This window comes from Helianthus annuus, chromosome 15, assembly GCF_002127325.2.
Source record: "Helianthus annuus cultivar XRQ/B chromosome 15, HanXRQr2.0-SUNRISE, whole genome shotgun sequence".
Taxonomy (NCBI): domain Eukaryota; kingdom Viridiplantae; phylum Streptophyta; class Magnoliopsida; order Asterales; family Asteraceae; genus Helianthus; species Helianthus annuus.
In genome coordinates, this window is record NC_035447.2 from 113,259,237 (window position 1) to 113,283,654 (window position 24,418).

The window sequence follows — 24,418 nt, forward strand, 5'->3', positions numbered from 1 at the left end:
TTTTTAATTATGTCTAGAAACCACCAGAATGTTCTTGACGTTGTGTTTTAACAGCAAGCAGCTTCATACAGTTGTGTTTTAGCATTCAGATTCATACAGTTGTGTTTTAACAAGAAGCAGATTCGTACAGTTGTGTTTTAGCATTCAGATTCATACAGTTGTGTTTTAACAGCAAGCAGATTCATACAGTTGTGTTTTAGCATTCAGATTCATACAGTTGTGTTTTAACAGCAAACAGATTCATACAGTTGTGTTTTAGCATTCAGATTCATACAGTTGTGTTTTAACAACAAGCAGATTCATACAGTTGTGTTTTAGCATTCAGATTCTTACAGTTGTGTTTTAACAGCAAGCAAATTCATACAGTTGTGTTTTAGCATTCAGATTCATACAGTTGTGTTTTAACAGCAAGCAGATTCATACGCTGTGTTTTACCATTGATGTGCACATAATGCAACATATAAATTACATCAATTGTGGCATAAAACTAACCCTTTTTTAGTACTAATGTTGGAAAAAGTGTGTTTTTGTCTTCCTTTTGTATTTTCAGGATTAAATGAGCTCAAATGAACAAAAGAAGCAAAAGGCAGCTAAATCTAACATAAATACAAGAAAAGGAACAAACGTGGCATGCCCGACCCCCCGACAGCATCCTCCCAAGCAAAACAAAAGAACAGAAAGCTGAACACGCCCCGTGCTCAGTGAGCACGGGGGCGTGCCCAAGTGTCAGCAGAAAAGACAAAGTTGTAGAAGCTTCTATCGCCCACCACGGGGTCGTGCTCAGCTGACACGTGGCCGTGGTCAACTATAAGATTCGCAGAATCCAGGCAAATCTTGATAGTACAGATACGCTTCTGCACACGGGGTCGTGCTCAGCGGACACGGGGGCGTGGTCAACTAATGCAGACAAACTGCAATTAATGAAGAAAGAGAGAAGGATGGACACGGGGTCGTGCCCACCGGACACGGGGCCGTGCCCGAGCTTCTGTTCAGCCTATAAATAGGAGTGCTTGGATCACTTGCAACTCATCCCTTGGCACACCACCTCTCTCACACTTCACCCACCACCCACTACCATCACAACACCATCATCCATTGTCCACCATAGAGTGTGTGAGTCGTCTCGGGATCCAAGATTGATCGTAAGAGTTCTTGACAATCAAAGGCCATGTTTGCCTAAGTCTCTTACATCACTTGGTGAAGACAAATGTTTTTTATTTTTAATCTTTTCGTACTTTTTATTTGGTTACGTATCAATGACTTTAATAACTAGTTTCTTATGTTGAAGGTGATTCTTCCTTATCGTTTGTCCGTGGTGTCTTGGCATTATTTTACTTTCTATATAAAATAAAAGTTTTTCACCAATCATATCTCCACGGCCTATATGGAGATATGTTGGCTATCTGGTCGGGGGTTAAGGGAACGGTTTGGTAAGAGTCTGGCCATTGTTCAGTGTATAGATCCTGCAAAGGACCTGGGTCAAATTTAGTAGGACCTCATTGAATACCCACCGGTATTGGATGGCGGGGGTCCAAACTCTTTGATCCCCTCATAAGTTAAACTACTATTAAAACTTTAACTCGGCTACTTAGGACTGTATCCCTGCTGACTCAGACTACTTAGCCGAGGGTAACGTCACCTTCAAAAGAGGGGCATACCACATTATGCATTAATAACTTAATTAATTATCTTTCAATAATCTGACCCTTTAGGATTGTATCCTTGCTGACTCAAACTACTGGGTTGAGGGTAACGTCACCTTCAAAAGAGGGGCCTACTACAATAAGTAAGATAATCTCTTAAAATGTGCAAAAGTGCGGAAATAATCAAAGGTTACACTACACACGAGTCGGATCCAAGCGATACGTCTTGTCTATCTGTTTTTACTTTTATTTTAATTTTCAAGATTTTAGTTAGTTTTATTTTTCTAGTTTAAAACCTTTTCTAACTTTTTGATTTAATTAGACGTTGAGGATAAACCGGTATTAAAAGCTCCTGTGTCCTTGGACGACCTCGGTATCTTACCAACACTATACTACGTCCATGATCGGTGCACTTGCCCATATGTGTGTTTAGTGTTAGTAAATATCGTGTTTTATAAATTTAAAACTTGGCTAAAAAGTGTAAAAAAGGGCTTAAATATACACCTAAAATATATTACACTACACACGCATCAACCATCCATGCTGGTAATGCTGCAGGATTTCTTGACGCTGTGTTTTAACAGCAAGCAGATTAGCAAGCAGATTAATACAATTTGTTTTCTTGATGTGTTTCTTCATGTGTTGGTCCCTGGTTGATCGGGATCTTCCTGTTAATGAATGTCACACTATGATTGCTGTGCGGAATCCAGCAAATCATACATAGATACAGAAAGACATATGATTTCCATGTTCAACAATCTGCAATTCAATTGAAATATATGACAAGATACAAGTTCCAGTTGATCACAGACTTCAGCTCTCTAGGTTACAGGCAGATTCAAAAGTCCTAAATGAGCTGACAGAACTTCTATTTATAGGCAAGTCAGAATAAGCTAAGTGCTGTCCGATCGGTTAGGCTAACCGATCGGTTGGGCCACCCGATCGAACAGCTGTTCGATCGGTTAGGCTGTTCGATCGGCTAGGCCAGCCGATCGGCTTACAAAGCAGCACTTTTACAAAACAAACCCTGTATTCTGACGCCTTATACATTAAACTATACAACTTTAACAAAATAAAGACTTTAAGCTGACGGAAGCTACAGACGTTTATGTACTAACAGACTCCCCCTCGGATGAAGCTGTAGTCCCTTCCAGCAAAGTCTTGATTACTTCCTGTTGCGTCTTCTATCTCGTGCCTTTTGTTTTCTCTTCTCTTCTCGTTCAGCTAACATTTGTCTTCTCTTATGTCTTCCCTCTGTTATCCACCAATTTCTGTACACTGGATCTCCATCTCTTTTTCTGTCCCACTTAGGGATCTTGTTCTCTTCAGACTCTATGGGTGTCTGATCAGTAGGAGGTACAAATCCAAGATTTCGTCTTCCTCTTTCAACAGCTTTTCTCTGAATTTCCTTGGATCTTAAACTTCTCTTGTACACCTTTAGAAACTCATCAACCTCTAGTTCTCTCCATGAGGTTTTCCAGTTCTTACCAGAGTTGATTTCTTTAGCAAAACAGACATCAACTACACTCTGGTACTGCTGAGCAATGGCTTTGTCTTTCTTGTCATAGATTATCTTGTTGACAAACAAGCAATCTATGTCTTTCTTTGAGCAATTTACCAGCCACATCGGGTCTAGAATACAAATTTTCCTAGCTTCACCAGTGTCTTTATCGTACAAAGAGATCACAGCTTCAGCAGTAGAAGGATTATAGAGCCATGCTTGAAATAAATCATAGAAATCCTGCTCAATAGCCCTTAAAGGCATGCTCTTCAAACACTTTGGCGGTTTGACATCAAGAGTAACGTCCTTCTCACCTTTAGCTGTATACTTCACAATTCTTTTAGGAAACTGTGGTTTCCAATCTGGATAATTGATAGTTGCTTGATACTTGATGTAATTCCACAGCTTCTGGTCTCTCTGTTTTACTTCAGGACCGTAGTAGAGTTGTTTAATATTCTTTGTAACCACCAATTCATCTACGTCCCACCAAGGTAAGGTAGCAAGATCAGAAATGCACCTGAAGTATTGAACACCTTGCTCTCTTCGAATTGCATAAACATTCAAGTCTTCCAGATACCCCCAAGAAAGAATATCACCCCAAGATAAGTCTTTATCATGAGTAAAATACTGTAGGGCTCTAAGAGGCTTTCTTTCCTTTGGCATTGATCTGAACCATTTCTTTCTCTCTTCAACAGAAATTTCTCTTGGAACTGGTTCAGGCATATCAGCAGATGCAACTCTTTCTTCAATTTTTCTCTTCAATAATTCTGCATTCATGTCTTCAAATAACTCTGTGAATGTAGGAAATGCCATGTCTTCACCTTCATAGTGAAAATCTATTCTATCTTCTTCCGAATCTGAATCAGTCTCTACGGTCACATTATCATAAAATTCTGCTTCAAGTGGAAATTGTGGTTCAAAGTTTTTAATCGGAGACTCTGGGATTTCATCTTCGATATCAAATTTAAACTTCCCATCTTCTAACCCCAACTCCTCAAGCATTTCAGCTCTTGTTCTGATAATATCTACTTCTCCTTGATGATATTCAGAAAGAGAAATAAAAGTAGATGTGAGTTGATGTACCTGATCACCGGATTGGTTTCCAGAAGATGACCCTTCACACTCTGCATCATCATTCTGTTCATTCACTTCATCATTCATGAGTTCATTTACTTTATCTTGAACAGATGGATCATTGATTAGCAAACCCGATGTGCCTTGATCATCATCATCATCATCAGGCTTATCATCATTATCAGATTTATCGTCTGCTTTATCATCTTTATCATCATCTTCATCTTCTTCCTCCCAAAAATCACTATCAGATTCTTCTTCCACTTCTCCTCTAGCTATTTTCCATTGATCCTTTAATTCAAAAAATCTTAACAGCTTGGCAGATTCTTCTTCACTATAGGGCACTCTATAGGCATTTCCAACTAATACAAACTTGTCGGTAGAGTACTCCAGTAGTAATACTTCTTTAGCCTTTTTCTTTCTTTGTATGATTTGAACGTCTCTCAAAACATTCTCCGGAATAATAGGCTCTACAGATTCACCAACCATAATAAACTCTGGTTCATGAACTACTTCAATTTCTGCTTCCACCATTTCTTCATCATTTACTGTAACATCTTGAGCATCCACCATTTCAATTTCTGGTTGAGAAGATGATCCACCTACCTCAAGTTGATTTTGTGAAGATCCAACAACTTCAACTTCTTCTGCTATGCCTTTATTTTTCAGGTTAGCTTCTTCAGCAAGCTGTCTTTCTCTTTCTTTCCTTCTTTCATTTGCCTTGATAATGTCAACTTGATCAAAAGCCTCGTGGATGTTCACCTTCAGATGTGCTTCAATCACAGCCGTAAGCATTTCTAGTTGCTTATCTTTCATCACCTTATCTGCTCTCATAGCTTCCATCTCTAGCTTCATTGCCTTCATTTCATTTGTCGAAGCTTCATTCATCTCATTTAAGAGTTGATTCAAAGTCTGATTGATATTCTGCAAGTCTTTGACTTTGGCGTTCAATGCAGCAATTTCATCAGTAAGTGCGCTAATAACTTCTGCATTATCTTTTATATCTTCCTTCATTTCATTCAATTTCTCATCTTTTGTAAGCACTGCATCCATTACGTCTTCGTGCCGTTTCTCCAACTCATCAATCATTTCCTTCAACTTTATTTGTACAGCTTCGTTTTCTTCCTTTTCCTTTTCCAAGGCTTTAACTTTTTCTTCCAATTCTTTCATCTTTTTATCATGAAATAGGTCTCCTTCACTCTCTGGCATATCTTTAAAGAAATCTCCAGTAGCACCACCAAGGCTATCAAAATCTAAGTTGAAATAATCTGTCTTTCGTTGTGATGATTCTGGAATATCATGACGATCAGATGTTTGTTTAGCAGATTTGACTCCGGTGATCTCCACATAATCATCATAAGAAGTTTGTGTTTCTATTGGAATTTCTGTTAAAGGAACTTCTTTTGGTATCTCAACTACAGGACTAGTTTCAGCAGTGTCCTGTTTCTTCTTTCCTTCCTTCTCTTTTTGTGATTTAGCATTCTGTTTCTTTGCTCTAACCACTCTTGGAATATCACCGCTGCGAGTAGCTTTTCTTTTCTTTCTGTTTTTCTGGGAATCCTCAGGATTGTACGGTGAATCTTCATCTTCATAATTCTTTCTTTTCTTTAAAGGTCTTTTCTTCAGTTGTACCTTTCCTTTTCCCATTGTCTCTTCGACCAGTTCAGATTCAGATAAAGTTTCTTCTGAATCTTCATTACTGGAATTCTTTTGAGCTTGTGCTTGTTCAGCCTCTTCATGTTTTTTAAAATAGCTTTCCAAAGTCTCTTTTAAACCAACACCTTTATCAACCACCTCCCTCGGTTCTATGACAGGTTCATCAATTAGCTTTCTTTGAGGTTCTTCAGAAGACCCTGCAAACACAATTATTTAAAGCAAAATTAGTAACAATTTTCATAACATACTCTAAGAATCATATAGCTCCCCCTATCACTGTACCCTTTGCTGTTTCTTTAATTACAACCACAGGGGTCGACTTTGGTGTTCTCTTTCTCTTTCCATCTTTGATACACCACCATCTGGTTTTCTTTTCAATCATTTCACTCATCTTATTGTCTTCATTGTCTGAATCACTATTATCATGTCTCCATTTATCATTTTCAGGAGCTACGTATGCTTCATCCTTTAATGCACAGATCAACTCTTTTGTTTTAGCATCCTTCTCCTTTGTGATTCTCTGAATAGCAGTCTTATTCACTTCAGCCATTGTCATAATATCATCATTATTCTTTGGCAAATCCTTAACTTTGTCATTCAAGATCATCATAATGAATCTTGGGTACATAATGTATTTGTCTCTCCCGGCTAAGCAATTTTCTTTTAAAAATTCAAAAATCACTTGTGAAATATTGTATTTCCTGTTTAGCACAATACTTACAACAATGTTCATTATGTAGTCAGACACCTCATCATAGGCTCCCTTTCTGTGAGATAGGGAATGCACTAAGCAATGCATTAAGTATCTGTATTGACTCGAGAAACTCCTTTTGAACATTTTTCCGTTGATGTGTGAAGAAAATCCCAATCTACACCATAGCCCTTTAGCAAGACGTTCTGACATGATCGTTGGATCATTGTCAGAATCTTGTAAATCAAGAACCCTTCTTATGTCCTCTACTCCAAACACTACTTCAACATCAATATCCTTGTTGTTTTCATCTTTCTTCTTGACTACTGCATGAATTTTATTATCCTTTTCTTCAAACCTTGCAGTGTCCCAAAATCTTCTAACATGAGATTCATAAACTATTGTTGTATCAGACAATGCCTTAGCAATTCTGCTTTTTCTTAAACACTCAGCCATTTTTTCTGCTTCTGTTCCTTTTGTAGAGCCCTCATCAATTGCACTTGGAACATTGTGTCCTTTGTGAGTGTCTTTTCCTCGTCCCTGTGAAAAATTTAAACATTAGATATAGAGACTTGAAACACTTGAAATATTTAGAGTGATAGAACAGTGAATCGAATGGCTTGTTCAATCGAATAGTATTTGCTGTTCGATCGAATAGGAAAGATGTGTTGAAAGAACCTTTGCTGTTCGATCGGCTGGTCTGATCGATCGAGTGGTCTACTCGATTGGCTAGCAAAATACTGTTCGATCGATTAGCAAAAGACTATGCAAGATATCTAAGGTCATCAAACAATGCAACTTGAACGGCTAGAACAATGCTATTCGAATGGTTAGCAAGTTGCTATTCGATCGACTAACAAATCTCTGTTCGATCGGTTAGCAATGGGATATGCAAACGGTTAGCAAAATGCTGTTCGATCGACTAGCATAAAGCTGTTCGATCGGCTAGTAAAATACTGTTCGATCGGCTAGCAGAATGCTGTTCGATCGGCTAGTAAAATACTGTTCGATCGGCTAGCAGAATGCTGTTCGATCGGCTAGCAGAATGCTGTTCGATCGGCTAGCAGAATGCTGTTCGATCGGCTAGCAGAATGCTGTTCGAACGACTAGCATTTTACTACTCAAAAGATTAACCAAGATAGTCATGCATATATGAGATAATGCAATGCTGTTCGATCGACTAGCAGAATGCTGTTCGATCGGCTAGCATTTGCTGTTCGATCGGCTAGACTAACCGATCGGCTAGCATTTGCTGTTCGATCGGCTAGACTAACCGATCGGCTAGCAAATGACTAAACAAAAACAACATACAACAGATTCATTCTAACACTTTAAACAATGACAAAATATATCATGGCACACATTTCAAGGCAGAAAAACAAAAGATTTAAATATTATTCATAAATGAAAAATGATGCTGTTCGTTCGGCTGGTCTAGCCGATCGGCTAGCAACATCTTCATCATGAAGAACAAACTAACAGATATCTCAAAATTGAACACAGATTATTATTCTTCCTGATATCGACATCAAAACCCTGTTATCATTTTCTCAAAAAAAACAACCTAAAACCTGTTCAAATCTTCATCTAAAGTTCCGACTGACGTCACTTTCAATCTTAGATCTATCAAGATTAATTAAGATTTTGCAAAAATTAAACCGGTAATCTTGTAGATCATGCAATTCCGATCAAAACCCTATTCTCAGAATCATCTAACTCTATCTTAATCTTTCCTAATCTTGATTTTTCTAACCGACTCAATGAAGAACATCAAACAGTTAAGAACATGAATGAAATGACTGATTCAAAGATTGAATGACATACCTTTACCATTTGTGATGATGAGTGAACCAACAACACAAATTTGAGATGAAAAAGGAATCAAAAATCTTCAAGAACAATGAATCGAGTAGCAGTCTGTTCGAACGGAAATGAAAAAGTTTTCTAGAAGCCTTGACTGCCTATTTATAGGTATGACCTGTTCGATTGGCCTAACCGATCGGCTAGCCTAGCCGATCGGCTAGTCTGTTCGAACCAAAGATCATGACCTCTTTACTCGAATAACTTTTGACCCTTTTTTTGATTTTGAACCTTTTCATTATTTTATCAGTGAATGAGAAATCCATTTAAGCATCTAGGTCCAAGTTAATGACCCTAGAAACTTAATTCGTCTACCAAGTTCAACTTAATGACCTTGGTTGACCTGAAGCAAAACACACTGATTGTTTTTCAAAGATTTTTCTTGAAAATTTACAAGTTACAAATTAATGAACTTGTATTTTGATATTTCAAAACTCTCTGTTTTTGATTAGTTCCCAACTCGCCTTTTCAGTACAGGATCAACTTTCTGCATTTGTATCAGACTGTGAATCTGATGATACGCTTTCTACCTTGGTTTGTCAAAAATAAAGTAGAAATGTAAAATATATTTTTGTATTTACAATGCATGAAGTAGATCAAAAGAAGACTGAAATATTAATAGGAATGAAAGTAAATCTTATTTACAAACCTCTTTGTAAGTTTGTGTAAGAGGATCATATCAGTTCATGAGACAAATCACTAGCACCGTTAAGCTTTTAATCGTTTTAAGTTCTAAACGATTCACCTCGATTGACGATATAGTTGTCCTTTTAAATTTTCACACAATTTTCAATCTATTCAGGATACGATTTAGATGTTTTAGGAACTTAGCTCAATTCATGTGTCCCACCTCTTGAATATACTCCCGTATCCAGAATCTCAATATTCAGTCTTACAGACAAGAATTACTACAATGATGTCTGTACATAATTTAGGGGTTAAATGCGAGAACTGAGGGATCTCAGGTCAGAACTTCCGTTCAGCAGAGAGATATCAGCTTCGACTTAGCAGTGTGTCCCCTTTAGAGGATCTTTTTAGCTACAACAGATGATTATCAATTTTATTGTCTAATCACTGAGGGCTAGAATGCTATGTTTCAAGCATTTACTGCAAAGCATTATCCAGGGACTAGGTCAGAACTACCGTTCAGCAGAAGTCCCGGAATAATACCCCAGACATCATAGAGTATTAACACCTAGTATATCAGAATACGAGACCTTTCAAACGAGATTTCAGGGGTTACCTATATATCCAAGTAGTGTTCCCCACAAATTTCGCAAGTTTGAAATTTTATGTTTATATCCCGAATAAATCTACTAAATGTACGAAAACCTATCGTCACATCATTAGTGAGACCGTTTATCACATTTGACATTACATTTCTTTAGCATGCTGTGATAGTCCACTGATGTACTATCATTTCCTCTTTTATCAACAAAACTCATTTTTGCTTTTTTTTTTCAATGTTTTTGGTATTTTGAAAATTTTATCATGTTTTTGGCTTTTTGAATTTTTACTGTTTTTGTCTTTTCTAAAACGATATATTTACAATATTTACAAATATTTCTATCTCCCCCTAAAGACCAAAACATGTAAAAAGACGACAAACCATTGCAGATTGTTTATCATCATCATCCACAGTGGTTTCTGCATCAACGCTAACAATTCCATCAACCACTGAAAAGAGCATCATACCATTTAGTTTTAAAAGATATTTAAAACGATTTCTGTCAAAAGCTTTGGTATGCAGATCAGCTTTTTGCTCATCAGTGTGGATTTTCTCAATTCGTATCAACTTTTTCTCGAAGCAGTCGCGAATAAAGTGATGACGAATTTCTATGTGTTTTGTTTTAGCGTGATGTACCGGATTTTTAGTTATGTTAATTGCAGCCTCGTTATCAACAAAAATAGGAGTGTTAAGAAACTGCAAACCGTAATCGCGCATTTGTTGCTGTATCCACAGGATTTGAGAACAGCAGCTGCTTGCAGATACGTATTCTGCTTCACATGTGGATAGCGCAACAGATGTTTGTTTCTTGCACTGCCAGGTGACCAAGCGAGGTCCAAAGAACTGGCATCCTGCAGTTGTTGATTTCGCATTTTGTTTGCAGCATCCGAAATCCGAGTCGGAATACCCCTCGAGTGTGAAATCGCCTTTTCTAGGATACCATAACCCCAATGATGGAGTTCCTTTCAGGTAGCGTAGTATCCTTTTCACAATGATTAAGTGCGATGCTCTAGGGTTAGATTGAAATCTTGCTGCGAGGCATGTTGGGTACATAATGTCGGGCCGAGAAGCAGTTAGATACATCAAGGAACCAATCATGGGTCGATATAGTCGTTCGTCTGCCCTGTCTCCGGTGAGATCTGGGTGAATCCCATGATTTGTTGCTAGTGGGGTTGCAGCAGATGAAGAGTCTGACATTCCGAATTTCTCTAGAATATCATGGACGTACTTTGTCTGGTGTATGAAAATTCCTTCAGGAAGCTGATCAACTTGTAATCCTAAAAAGAATTTCATTTCCCCCATTGACGACATTTCGAATTTCTGCTTCATCACTTGCTCAAAATCTTTGCACAAGTTTTCGTTGGTTGACCCGAAAATTATGTCATCCACATAAATCTGAACTATCAGCAAGTGACCATCGACAATCTTTGTGAAAAGAGTAGCATCAATTGTTCCCCGGATGAAGTTATTGGCTAGCAAGTGCTGAGACAAAGTCTCATACCAGGCTCTCGGGGCCTGGTGTAAGCCATATAAAGCTTTATCCAAAAGATACACTTTGTTTGAGTGATGTGGATCGACAAACCCCGGCGGCTGTCCCACATATACTTCCTCTTTCACTTTGCCATATAGAAAGGCCGACTTTACATCAAGCTGATACACTTTGAAATTCTTCCATGATGCAAATGCTAGAAAGATCCTGATGGCTTCGAGTCTTGCTACAGGAGCGTATACCTCTGTAAAATCAATTCCCTCCTGTTGACTGAAACCTTGAACGACGAGCCGAGCTTTGTTTCTGACTACTACTCCTCTGTCGTCCCTCTTACACTTAAACACCCATTTGGTATTTATTTTCCGATGACCTTCAGGTAGATCCACCAGCTTCCAAACTTTCAACTTTTCAAATTGATTCAATTCTTCCTGCATCGCGTTGACCCAGGAATCCTCAGTAAGTGCCTCTTTGTATGTGCGAGGTTCTATCTGCGAAATAAAACAACACAGTGAGAATTCATCTTGTAAAGACTTTACTGAAGAATAAAAACTTGAAAGGCCCTGTTCAAGTTGACGTCTGGTGCGAACTCCTGATTGCAAATCTCCTATAATCTGTTCCTCTGGATGATACGAAAGAGTTCGAGGCATCACTTCTTCTGGAACATCTACATTTCCTTCTAGATTTGTAACATTCTGTTCAGCATCCTGCTCACTAACTTGGTTTGTTTGACTTGATACCTGGATTTGCTCCCCCTCAAGATCTGAATCACTATCATCAAACACTGGCATATTTTCAGCTTCTTGATTATCATTTATCACTGACTGATTACCAGGAGCAACTTCATCCTCATGATCACCAGTATTGCTAGGACCTGCTTCATTGTCATTTGATGTTTCACTAGATCTTCTCGTATATTCTGCTGGAAATCTGAGCGATGATTCATATTCTCGAAAAACATCCAGCTCATCAAAGAAATCTTCTTCCTCTTCAGATTCTTTTCTCATGTCAAACGATCCCCAAAGTCTATCATAGTTATAACGCCATGAATCACCAGGATTTTGAGGTGGCATAGTATAACCTTGACATTCAACATTTGCTGCTTCAATAATACGCTTTTCACTTGGAACAAAGACTCTCCGTGTAGGACCTGAATAACCAACAAAGATTCCTTCAAAGCTCTTTGTACCAAACTTCCCATTAGGCTCTATAACCGTGCATGGTGACCCAAACGGTTCTAGATATTTCAAATTCGGCTTGCGTTTATTGATTAGCTCAAAACACGTCTTGTTGAACTTCTTCACAGTAAGGACTCTGTTGAGAGTATAGCATGCAGCAGAAACAGCTTCAGCCCAGAAATTGATTGGTAACTTGGAATCTGCAAGCATTGTTCTGGCTGTCTCGATTAGCGTCCGGTTCTTGCGTTCTGCAACTCCATTTTGCTGAGGAGTGTATGGAGCACTAAACTCATGCAGTATACCTCTTTCATCACAGTATTCCTCCATCTTACTGTTTTTGAACTCAGTACCATTGTCACTTCGAATTCTACAAATCGGTCTCTGGTACAGATTCTCAATTTTCTTAAACAAAACCACCAAACTATCAAAGGTTTCATCTTTCGTTTTCAAGAACATGACCCACGAAAATCTGGAGTAGTCATCAGTCACGACCAAACAGTAAGAATCTCCTGTTATACTTTTAACATTCACTGGACCGAACAAATCCATGTGAAGTCTTTCCAAAGGTCTCGAAACTGAATTGACTTGTTTTGTAGGGTGTGACTTTTTCTTCTGTTTACCTCTGACACAGCTTATGCACTCCCCTTCCAGATGAAAACCTTTAATATTCACTCCGGTGACCAAGTCGTTATGCACTAAGTGATTCATTTTCCTTAGGTGAATATGCCCCATCTTTCTGTGCCATAACCTTGACTCCTTTTCCGTTGCTCTGGACACAAAACAATGAGCCTGACCCGTGGTTGTAGTAGCAACGCTCATGTCCAACACGTACAGATCATTGACTCTAGGTGCCCTCATGATGATCCACTCTTCAGGTATCACAAATCCCGGTTTCAAGATTAAACATTCTTTGTCGGTGAAATAGGTAGTATACATCCTGTCACAGATCTGGGAGATACTCAGCAGGTTGTTCTCCAGCTCAGCGATGTAGTTAACTCTCTCAAACGTGATAATACCATTTGATAATGTTTCTTCACCTATGATCCTTCCTCCTTGATTACCCGCAAAACCCACATAGCCACCATTAATGTCATTCACATCATACAGCAATGCGGTCTTCCCTGTCATATGCCTTGAAGCTCCACTATCCATTATCCACCTGGATACAAGTTTTGGAAGATCCTGCACATAACAAATCATCATTTAAACAACTTCGAGAAAAATGCCGATTCATGCTTCGCAATCCAGGAAGCTCCGGCAATTCAAATTGTTTAGTCAAACATGGAGTCCACCCAGGCCTTATCAGCCTTAGGGACAACCGTGACTTTTGCAACTTGAATTTTGAAATTCTTTGAGTTAAGAGGTGGAAAATTTGCATCATAATCAATTGTCATTGATTCTTCAGCATTTTTCACCTCAGGAATTGAGACCTTCTTCTCAATTTTTGTTACAACCTTTGGTTTCCACACTTGTTGAGTTTCAGCACCCCGCTTATAAAATTTATCTTGTTTAGGTACCAACTTCTTCACGTGTTTAGAATTTTCTTTCAAAATGTTAGTTTGAACAACTTTCTTCTCAACATACATCGGTGCTTTTCCCTTTTTGTCATCTTTTCTTTGTTGAACCTTCACAATTTCAGTCTTAGGTTTTACAACAGTACACTTTCGTGCAATATGACCCATTTGATTACATTTGAAGCAAGTACGAGTATCAATTATTTGACTTGTGCCTTCAGACTGAATTTGTGAAGCTTTCTTTTCAAAAAATTCTTTGTTGGATTTTGAAAAAATTTTCTGTTCTTCCTCAGCAAGTGAACTTGAGCTGTTCACAAATGTTTTCTTTTTGACATATCTTTTATTTTGATCAAATCTTTTCTGATATGATTTACCCCCCTGATAACCACCTGACCAATTTCTGTTGTTATTATTATAACCACGTGATGGATAGGCAGTTTTCCTGTTATGAACCTTTTCGACCTTTTGAGTGTTTACTGTTGACAACTCGACTTCAATCAATTTAAAAACTTTGGCCAATTTGTTCAGATTCACATTCTCTAATGGAAACTCGGAATCCGAAAACAACTTATCCGATCCTGACATCTTGTACATGACAAGATCAGATTCATCATGTAAGTTGCTTTTGGATTTCTGTTTCGGAATGTATTTGTCTAGAAAACAACCATCCTCCTCAGAAGTGTCACAATCTGGTTTAAGCACATTATCCACCACACTTTTCACCACATCATTTTGGACACCCTCGTCATTGGAAGACGTGAACGTGACATCAATACTCTCAGGGACTGTAACATCATTTTCTTCTTCAATTTCCACCAAACTAGACTGCTTTTTCGTGTAGTTGTCTAAGATTGGCGGTGGAACTCTGTGAAACCCTACACCTTTTCCATCCGAAAACACATCCTCACCAGCTTTGTTTTTCCCTATGGGTTTAGGAACTATGTGCTGCAAAACAAAGCTAGCTGAGCTATAGCTGTTTAATTTTAACTGGATTCTTTCATTTTCAATTTCACTTTCTTGAACCTTCAGTTTTAATTTTGCTATCTCATCCAGTTGTTTGTTGATTGTTTCCTCTTTTATTATCAAAACAGCTCTTAAATGCTCGTTTTCCTTAGTTGTTTTTCCATTTCTATCATCACTCTCTTTAACGACATTTTTCAATTTTTCAAATTTTTCAACAACATTTCTGCTTTCAAGAAGAATTTTGTCATGATCAGCTTTAATTTTCAGGTTTTCAGTTTTTAATTCTTTTATTTGTTCAGCTGATTCTTTTGACTTTTTGTCACAATCAAGAATTTGACTTTCAAGTTTTCTAACATTATTTGTCAGATTCTTGATTTTCTCCCCTTTGAGGTATGTGACTGTTGTACAAAAGTTGCATTGTTTATTACAACTTTTGCAATCAGTATTGCAATTGTTTTTGTTACCTGATACAGTTGATGACTTAGTTTGACTGACCTGTTTCTTTGACTCAGAATTAGGAGTAGAATCTACCTCAAGTGCTTTGACAGCAAGCACTTTATCAGCCATTTCTCTCAAGTTTTCAGCTGTCATCTCCTGTGCAGTGTTGATCAACCCGGTGTCAATTTTCACAGGTTCTTCTATCTTCTCCTTTTCTCTTCTTTCTTTCTCTCTTTCTTCCTCGATCATTTTCGATGTTGGTGTACCCCACCATTTGTGTTGCCAGTACTCATCCTCTTCTTTGTATTCTTGGATAATGGCTTCAATGTCTATCTTCTTGTAGTCGACAGCAATGTTACCATATTCATCCAAATAACACTCTCTATCTGGATCCCATCGGTTTGCACGTGTTGCTTCCTCATAAACACCTGAGAGTCGGATGATCTTTGCTTCAGCAACCATTTTTCGATATTCGTACTTTTGTTGTTCTGTACGATTATCCTTCCATTGAATTGGTTCATTATGACTCGCCATAAAAGCATAACCAATAGCATCATCTTCAGGTAATACTTCCTTACTCCAATCATATCCTTCATCATCGTAAATCACTGCCAAAGCTCTAGATTTTCCTTTGTTGTCTTCAGATTGCTTTATTCTTGGCGGTTCGGACTTATTCTGATGATAGATAGCTTTCTTGTAGTAGTCATCCTTGAATGGATTCTCAGATTCTTCAACATATGCATTTCTGCATTCTCGTTTGAAGTGGCCTTTCTGTTTGCACTTGAAACACTTCACCTTTGATTTATCAAATCCCAGCTTTGTTGAAGGACCACCGATTGTTTTTCTTCCCGTTATCTCCATAAAGCGTTGTGCACGTCGCACTGCACTCGCCATTGCCCATTGGATATCAATTAACTCCATCTCTTCTGGATCTATCTGATCATAGTCTTCTTTTGTCAGATTAGTATTCCCAATTTTTCCAGCAATCAGCCCCTCATATGATTCTAGCACAGATGCTAGAAACACCATCTGTTGCTTCACAGATTCTTCATCAAAGTTTTGTGCATTCTTCAGATCAACAGCAATATTACATGAGAACTTTGAATCAGAACGATTTGTCGAGGCAGTAGAAATAGAAGTAGACCCACTATGATATCCACTGTGACTTTCTTTGTTTGAGTTGCTTTGATTTTCTTTAGGAGCTGGAGATATGTTTTCGGCAGAAAATGCAGTTTTCGGTGATGAGGCTTTGGGCATCAAACTTTTGGGATAGTATAGTTCTGGATTTTGTTGATATGAATGATTGACTTTGTACGTTTTCTTCAATTCTAGCTCATGGCTTTCCAGTCGTTCAATCACTACATCTGGTTTTAGTTCTTCTGGCGGAATGGTGTTTTTCAACATCAAAGCATAGTACCTCCAGTCCATTTCATCTGGTAAAGAATCGAACAGTTTATCGACTATCTCCTCATCAGGATATTTGATATCATGACGTGCAAGTTCCAATTTAAGATGACCAAAACGTTCGATCATTTTGCAGACTGACTCATTTTTGAAACAACTGAACATATCAAACTCCTTTTTTAGTAGTTTAGTTTTGTTCTTTAAGATTTCTTTACTTCCCAGACATTTCTTTCCCAGTTTATCCCACAAATCTTTGGCGTTGGTGTAGCTGATTAGTGAAATAATATCTTCCCTGACAGATTGAAATAGTAGTGCTACACATTTCTGTTCAGCAACGAATAGATCAATCTCTTCATTACTTCTCAATACTTCACCATTGTTTTTACCCGCAGCATACCCACTTTTCATACTTTTCCAGCTGGGGAAAGCAAACGCCATCAGCCATTCTTCAAATTTTATTGCCCATCTTGTATAATCTTCAATAGCCATTAACTTTGGAGGACGATTAAAAGTTCCAAACGCGCTTTCTGATTCCCATGCTTCCTTCCTTTTCTCTTTGATTTGATTTGTGTTGGTATTGTTTGATGTAGAATCATCATTTTCTGGATTTCCTGATCCTCCTGAGCTCACAGTGAAACCATACATATCACTAAAAGGGTTTGTGAATATGTCATCCATTTTGAATGTTCCTGTAAAATCAGACAAACACTTAGAAAAAGTTTGACTTCTTAAAAACACTTAACACTAACACTTGAATCGAACAGGGTAGTCGATCGAGTAGTGTGTTCGATCGAGTAGCTTAGCCGATCGATCAGCTGTTCGATCGATCAGCTGTTCGATCAGATTACCAAGATGATGTCAGCAATAACTTCCAAAATATCTTTGAACGGTTATCTCTTTCAAATCGATGACATCAGCAAACGAATGAATATGCTAATCGATTCGACCAGCTGACATCAGCAAGTTCATGCAGTTTTTCATTGAAATTGTTCAATTTTAACACGAATTTGTTTGAATCTGATTATGAAACTTAGTAGGATTGTAAAATTTGAGATTTCGAACCGATTGATAGTAATTTTATCAAGTTTTATCCACTGAATCTGTTTTAATTTTGAGTTTTTCAAGTTTTATGATGAAAAAGATGAGGAACGGAGAGAAATATGAGAAAGATAGAATAGATCTGCAAGTTTTCCGGTGAAAACTATATCAGAAACAAATTTCCGATGAAATTTGTTCTTCACAATGCAATCTTCGCTTGAATTCAGTTGAATCTCTCTTCAAATCTACAAGAATTTGACTGAAATCGATGAACTATGTCTTCTGGTATCTTCAATCAACATCCATAGCTCTGATACCACTTGTTGGTCCCTGGTTGATCGGGATCTTCCTGTTAATGAATGTCACACTATGATTGCTGTGCGGAATCCAGCAAATCATACATAGATACAGAAAGACATATGATTTCCATGTTCAACAGTCTGCAATTCAATTGAAATATATGACAAGATACAAGTTCCAGTTGATCACAGACTTCAGCTCTCTAGGTTACAGGCAGATTCAAAAGTCCTAAATGAGCTGACAGAACTTCTATTTATAGGCAAGTCAGAATAAGCTAAGTGCTGTCCGATCGGTTAGGCTAACCGATCGGTTGGGCCACCCGATCGAACAGCTGTTCGATCGGTTAGGCTGTTCGATCGGCTAGGCCAGCCGATCGGCTTACAAAGCAGCACTTTTACAAAACAAACCCTGTATTCTGACGCCTTATACATTAAACTATACAACTTTAACAAAATAAAGACTTTAAGCTGACGGAAGCTACAGACGTTTATGTACTAACATCATGAAGGATAGAAGGAAGAGAGAGAGAGAGAGAGAGAGAGAGAGAAAATCGCAAGAAATGTGGGGGTGGTTATAGAATAACAATTATTTCTAGATTTAAAACAAGCTAAATGACATATCTACCCCTGATTAATTAAATAATCCTATTTTTAAGAAACACATATTACCAAAATGCCACATGATGATCTCAACCATTAAACACACCCATTGGATGGTCCAGATCGCTTCCTAGACTTTCTAGGAAAAACACACTTTCCGTAGGATCCCCACTCTATATATATATAGGTAGGGTTCATGAGTGAACAATGGTGTATTTTTGAACAAAATGAACTTATCCTGACCATTGATTTTGTAGATCTAGATTTTTCTTTAGTGGCAAGATTGTAATTATTTTTTTGTAACTTACATGTATTTTAATAGACACAGAGTTATAATTGTATTTTTCTCTCTTTATTTAATTTATTAATTTTTTCCCTCTCCTGATTTCTATGTCCAATTAAAAGAATATTTAATTAAATTATCTATATTTTTTTATCTCACAAATTACCTAACTTAATATTTAATAATTTAAAAAAAAATACAAACATTATCAAATATTGTTCCATCTAGAACACGATTAAAAATATTTAATTACATTGTCTATACATATATGTATTAGATCAATGTTTGATGAAAATATGCATAGTGGAAACAAGATGTAATAATACACGGGTGTATAAGTGTGGTATATACCGACCTGTATACACTATGCACTTGAATAATACACATGTGTATACATATAGCGTATACCGACCTGTGTACACATATATACTTAAATAAAACACAGGTGTATAAATCTGATTTATACCGACATGTGGGAACAAGATGTAATAATACACAAGTGTATAAGTCTTGTATATACTGACCTGTATACACATATATTAAAAACATAATTTAATTAGGTTTAATATGTAATTTTAAAAAGAACTTAAGGGGGTGTTTGTTTTTTGTGAAAAGCTCTTCAGAACCTCTTATGTCTGCCCCACGCAGACCAAGCGTAGACATATGAGTATGCAGTGTGTTGGTTTTCTCAAAAACCTTTCATTAAAAAAGGTCTGCGTGACCTCTTTTGGGTGCAGACATGGATCGATGTCTTCTTGGGTTTGCAGACTCTCTTCTCCTCCACATTTTGAAAACACAGAGAAGCTTCTCCCAAACAAACCCTAGCACCTTCTCCTCCTCCCACCCCCGCCAACCTCCACAGCAGCCATCGAACCCCACCACCTCAACAGCGCCGTCAACCTCCACCCCCTCCACAACGTCGTCGACCTCCACCACTTAACGCCGTCAACTACAGTCGTCGGTTACATGGACGGAAACACACAAAGGATCTGACGGCCATCTCGTTCTACTCATGTGAACACTCTTAATGATGGTTGTTTGATGCACATCTTCAGCTTCTTATCCCCAATCTCAGGTTTGCTTTCCCTAATTTGTGGGTATTTTGCTATTTTAGGTGTTAAATTTCATAAATTTGGTGGTATTTGATGATTTTTGGTGTTAAATTTCAGAAATTTGGTGGTATTTTGCTGATTTTAGGTGTTAAATTTCAGAAATTTATTAGCAGCTTGCAGAAGTTAAAAAACAAACAGTCTTCTCCATGTAGACTGCAGAGGTTTGGTCCACCTCTACTGCTACAGATGTCTGCAAATGTGGTTCGCAGACTGCAGATGTTTTACCTCTGAAAAAATAATCAGCACCTAAGAGTTTATTTACCTCCTCTACGTTCTTGACGTTCTTGACAGCCCATCTTTGTCTCAGTAGAGTCTTTCAGTGGCATGTTTCGGTGCTCTTCCCCATTACTTAGAAAAAGTGAGCCACGAGTTCAGGTACAAGATACTATCATTACTGCCTGGAAAATTAGATATCCAACCCGTAATCGTAACGACCCAATTGCAAAAGCGGAGCTCTACCAACTGAGTATATCCCCCCGAGCCAAATGGAGCATGCATGAAGGAGTCAGACGCTTCTTCTATTCTTTTCCTTGGCGCAGCTAGGACATCCTGGACTTGAACCAGATACCTCGCCCGTGAAATAAATGATCGCACCTATGGTCCAACCAATTGGGAGAGAATCAATATAGATAAAATGACAAAACTACTCTCATGTGCAAGGCACATGACTAGATTTAACCAAAAAATCTAACTGGATTAAGGCTAAAGGACATAACATAGAGGATTTTGAAACGTTAAATAAAAAACTTATCAACTTTAACATCAAAGGACACCGCCTGAAAAACGATGCTAACATAAAGGACAAAACTTGTAATTTACTCTTTATTAATTTTTTTGCGACTTTAGTTCTAAATATACGTTAATTTAGCTTTTGTTGTTAGGGATTGTTAAAAATACATTTTTTTTCCATTGTAAATATTTCGTTCATTTATCTTAAAATATGTATAACTAGTTGGTGAGTTTATTTGTTGTTAGCGATTGTTAAAAATACATTTTTTTCATTGGAAATATTTCGTTCGTTTATCTTAAAATATGTATAACTAGATGGTGAGTTTTGTGAGAATATTTAATATAACTAGAATAAATTTTGATATCTCATGATTTTATACTACGACTTTTCAAATTATGACTTAGTGTGTTTTTACCTTTCGATGTATAGAATTGAGCTGCCACAATAAACCGAACACGTGAAGATTTATTTTGGTTATATTACGATTTTCGTTTTTGTTTCACTCTTTGCTTGCTATAGCAGTATAGCATGTGCCTGTACTTTGAGAATCCAAACAAACAACAATCGAATTCTTGTTGTGTCCCCACGACAACGTTCACGTTCAATTCTGCTAGTTTTTTTTAACTACAAAGAATCTCACGTGCAAACCCACCCTGCTCGGGGCTATATCCAAGGTCGACTCCTCGACCACCATGAGACCATGCCCCCTATGCGCGAGAACCGGATAGAATCCGTAAACCCTCGTCCCTGTTAGGTCCGAACCCGAGATATAAGCCCTGATTCATTAATTCACCCAAATGTCCCTCAAAATGACACAAGCGGTATTCAAACCTTCTTCTCCACTAGAGAGGGGAGGGAGTTTACACCATGAACTGATATGCTGCCAAACTACCGTGGCAGTAAGACACGATGTAAAAATATGGCTAATGGATTCGTTTTCAGTCCTGCAAAAACAGCATAGGGATGTACTCTGGATGATGTTTCTTCTCACTAATTCATCCGTAGTCGGGAGCCTTTCTGGCAGCATTCTCCACCCAAACACATTTAACTTTAGCGGGATCCAGCTATTCTAGTCTAATGTGGGGTTGTTTTGGTTATCTTCACCTAAGGCTATGAGGTGTGGGGGCTCCATGGGGCTCCATCCCCGCCACTAGGGGTGTTCAAGATCAGATAATCCGGTTTTCGGATATCCGAAAATTGGATATCCGAAATTTCGGATAGTGAAATATTGATATCCGAACCCGAATCCGAAATTTCGGATATCCATCGGATATCCGAACATCCAATTTTTTATTTAATTTTTATTTTTTTTATTATTTTTTAATATTTGGAACCAGATTTTTTCGGATAGTTTCGGATATCCAAATATAAATTTCGGATATTTTTCGGATATTTCGGATATTTCGGATATTTTTCGGATACTTCGGATATTTTTTGGATACTTCGGATATTTTCGGATATTCGGATATCCGAAAAAAATAAATATTAAATTTTCGGATATTTTCGGATAATCCGATTATCCGAAAATTCTCTAAATCACTATCCGAATCCGAATTTTCGGATTATCCGATTTTCGGATATCCGAAAATTCGGATATCCGAAAATTCGGATATCCGAAAATTCGGATATTTCGGATACGGGTTTTCGGATATTTCGGATTCGGTTTCGGATTCGGATTCGGATTTTTTTGAACACCCCTACCCGCCACGTCACCATCCATCACCACACCCTCCATGTGGGGGCTCCATGGGGCTCCATCATGGTAACTAGTGGTAGCGCCCATATGCACATATTCAGGTGGGGCCACTAGTTTTAAACCAATCAATTTTTTTTTTAATTTTGTTTAATAAGGGGCTTCATCCACACCCTACAAATTAAAGAGGGGCTCCATTGTTGACGTGGATCCTACGTGGACTTGATAAAGCCCCATGGGGCTCCATCAACACCTCATAGCCTAATAGAATAAGTTTCTTAACTGTAGCGGTAGAGAATGAATCCAACATCTGATCACTCCAAACCCATTTATCCACCCCTTCGCCAAAGCGCATCTGGGACAACATGGCTTTAAGACTATTCAGCTCATTTATGGCTTCTTCTTGGGACAATTGTTGTTTCCAGGCCCATGAAAACTCAACAACTTCATTGCTCGTGTAACATCAGTCCGCGATAGAGCATCCTTTAACAGATTCAAGACGAAATAAACATGGGAACACAGCCTTCAATGGTTTATTATCCAACCACACATCCACCCAAAATCTTATGGTTTTGCCATCACCTACCTTACCTTTTATAGCATTCCCCAAAGGCAACGTAACAGAGAGAGGAAAATTTTCCAGTTTTTGCAATAGAATTCCATGTCCCTGTCAGATGTTTGTTATGAGGAAGCGCCGACCAAGTCCTCGGAGTTGAGTGTAAAGCTAGAATGAAACGTCTCCATAGTTTATTTTCCTCCACTTTAAACTTCCACCACCACTTCGAAAGAAGCGGAATGTTCGAGTCTTTTAGAGGACCTAAACCCAACCCCCCATCTTTTTAGGTCTAGTGACCCGATTCCAAGCCACCCAGCTTGTCTTTTTGTTATTATCATCACCTCCCCCCTCCCCCCCCCACAAGAAACACCTTCTTTTTTCCTCCAATAAATCAATGTTTTTTATGGTGCTTTGTACAATGAAAAATAGTATGTGGGTAAAGTCACAAGAACCGATTTGAGCAAGGTTAACCTACCACCCATGGATAAAGAGTTAGCCTTCCAACCCGCTAATCTAGCATCGGCAATATACAAAACGGGCTGCCAATTATTAATCAGGCTCATGTTGGCTCCCACTTTGAGCCCGAGATGAATAACAGGAATCCTCCCAACTTTGTAATGCAGAACTGATGCCATCCTGTTGACTTCATTATCATCTACTCCCACGCCAATTAAACTAGATTTACATAGATTAATCTTTAGGCCAGATAACAAATGGAAGCACCAAAGTAACCGAGCCAAGTTTTTTGCATTTTTTTTTCTGACCATTCACCTATAACCAATACATAACAAAAGGTGAGAAATATAAGGGCCATCATTAGGAGTAGAATACCCACAGATGATACCCCTCGAACAAGCTTTGTTAAACATGACCGAAAGAGCTTCCATTCCGATAATGAAAAGTAAAGGTGAGATGGGATCTCCTTGACGAATTCCCCTAAAACATTGAAACTCGAAAATTGGCAAACCGTTTACTAAGACCAAAGACCTTCCCGAGGATATGATACCAGAAATCCACCTTTTCCACTTAACCGGAAAGTCCATTTTTTCCATGGTCGAGTCCAAAAAACTCGAATTTAGATGATCATATGCCTTTTCAAAATCAATTTTGAATAGTAAACCTTTCTTTTTCTTTTTCTTGAGCCATGATAAGATATCATTAATAATGAGAGGGCCATCATTGATCGATCTATCTTTCAAGAAAGCCGTTTGAGAGTCCGAGATAACCAAGTTAAGCACCACCTTCAATCCATTCGCCAACACCTTCGAAATCACCTTAGAAATGGAGCCGATTAGGTTTATAGGACGAAAGTCTTGGAGGCGTCTGAGATAACCGAGTTAAGCACCTTTGAGAGTCCGAGATAATCGAGTTAACTGAGTTAAGCACCACCTTAAACACCTTCGAAATCACCTTTGAGAGTCCGAGATAACCGAGTTAAGCATCACCTTCAATCTATTCGCCAACACCTTCG

At 38.1% G+C, this 24,418-nt stretch overlaps 1 protein-coding gene across 1 annotated transcript; it reads right to left on the reverse strand.

The window, feature by feature from the left end:
- Positions 1-2,808: 2,808 nt before the first annotated feature.
- LOC118487514 lies at positions 2,809-23,582 on the reverse strand. Its single transcript, XM_035984424.1, has 7 exons — positions 23,423-23,582; positions 16,115-17,325; positions 15,259-16,003; positions 10,035-10,102; positions 6,592-7,105; positions 6,157-6,534; positions 2,809-6,071 (listed from the first exon to the last, which is right to left on the reverse strand). Exons 1-7 carry the CDS (start codon positions 23,580-23,582, stop codon positions 2,809-2,811), a joined length of 6,339 nt encoding a protein of 2,112 aa, XP_035840317.1.
- Between the last annotated feature and the right edge of the window lie 836 nt (positions 23,583-24,418).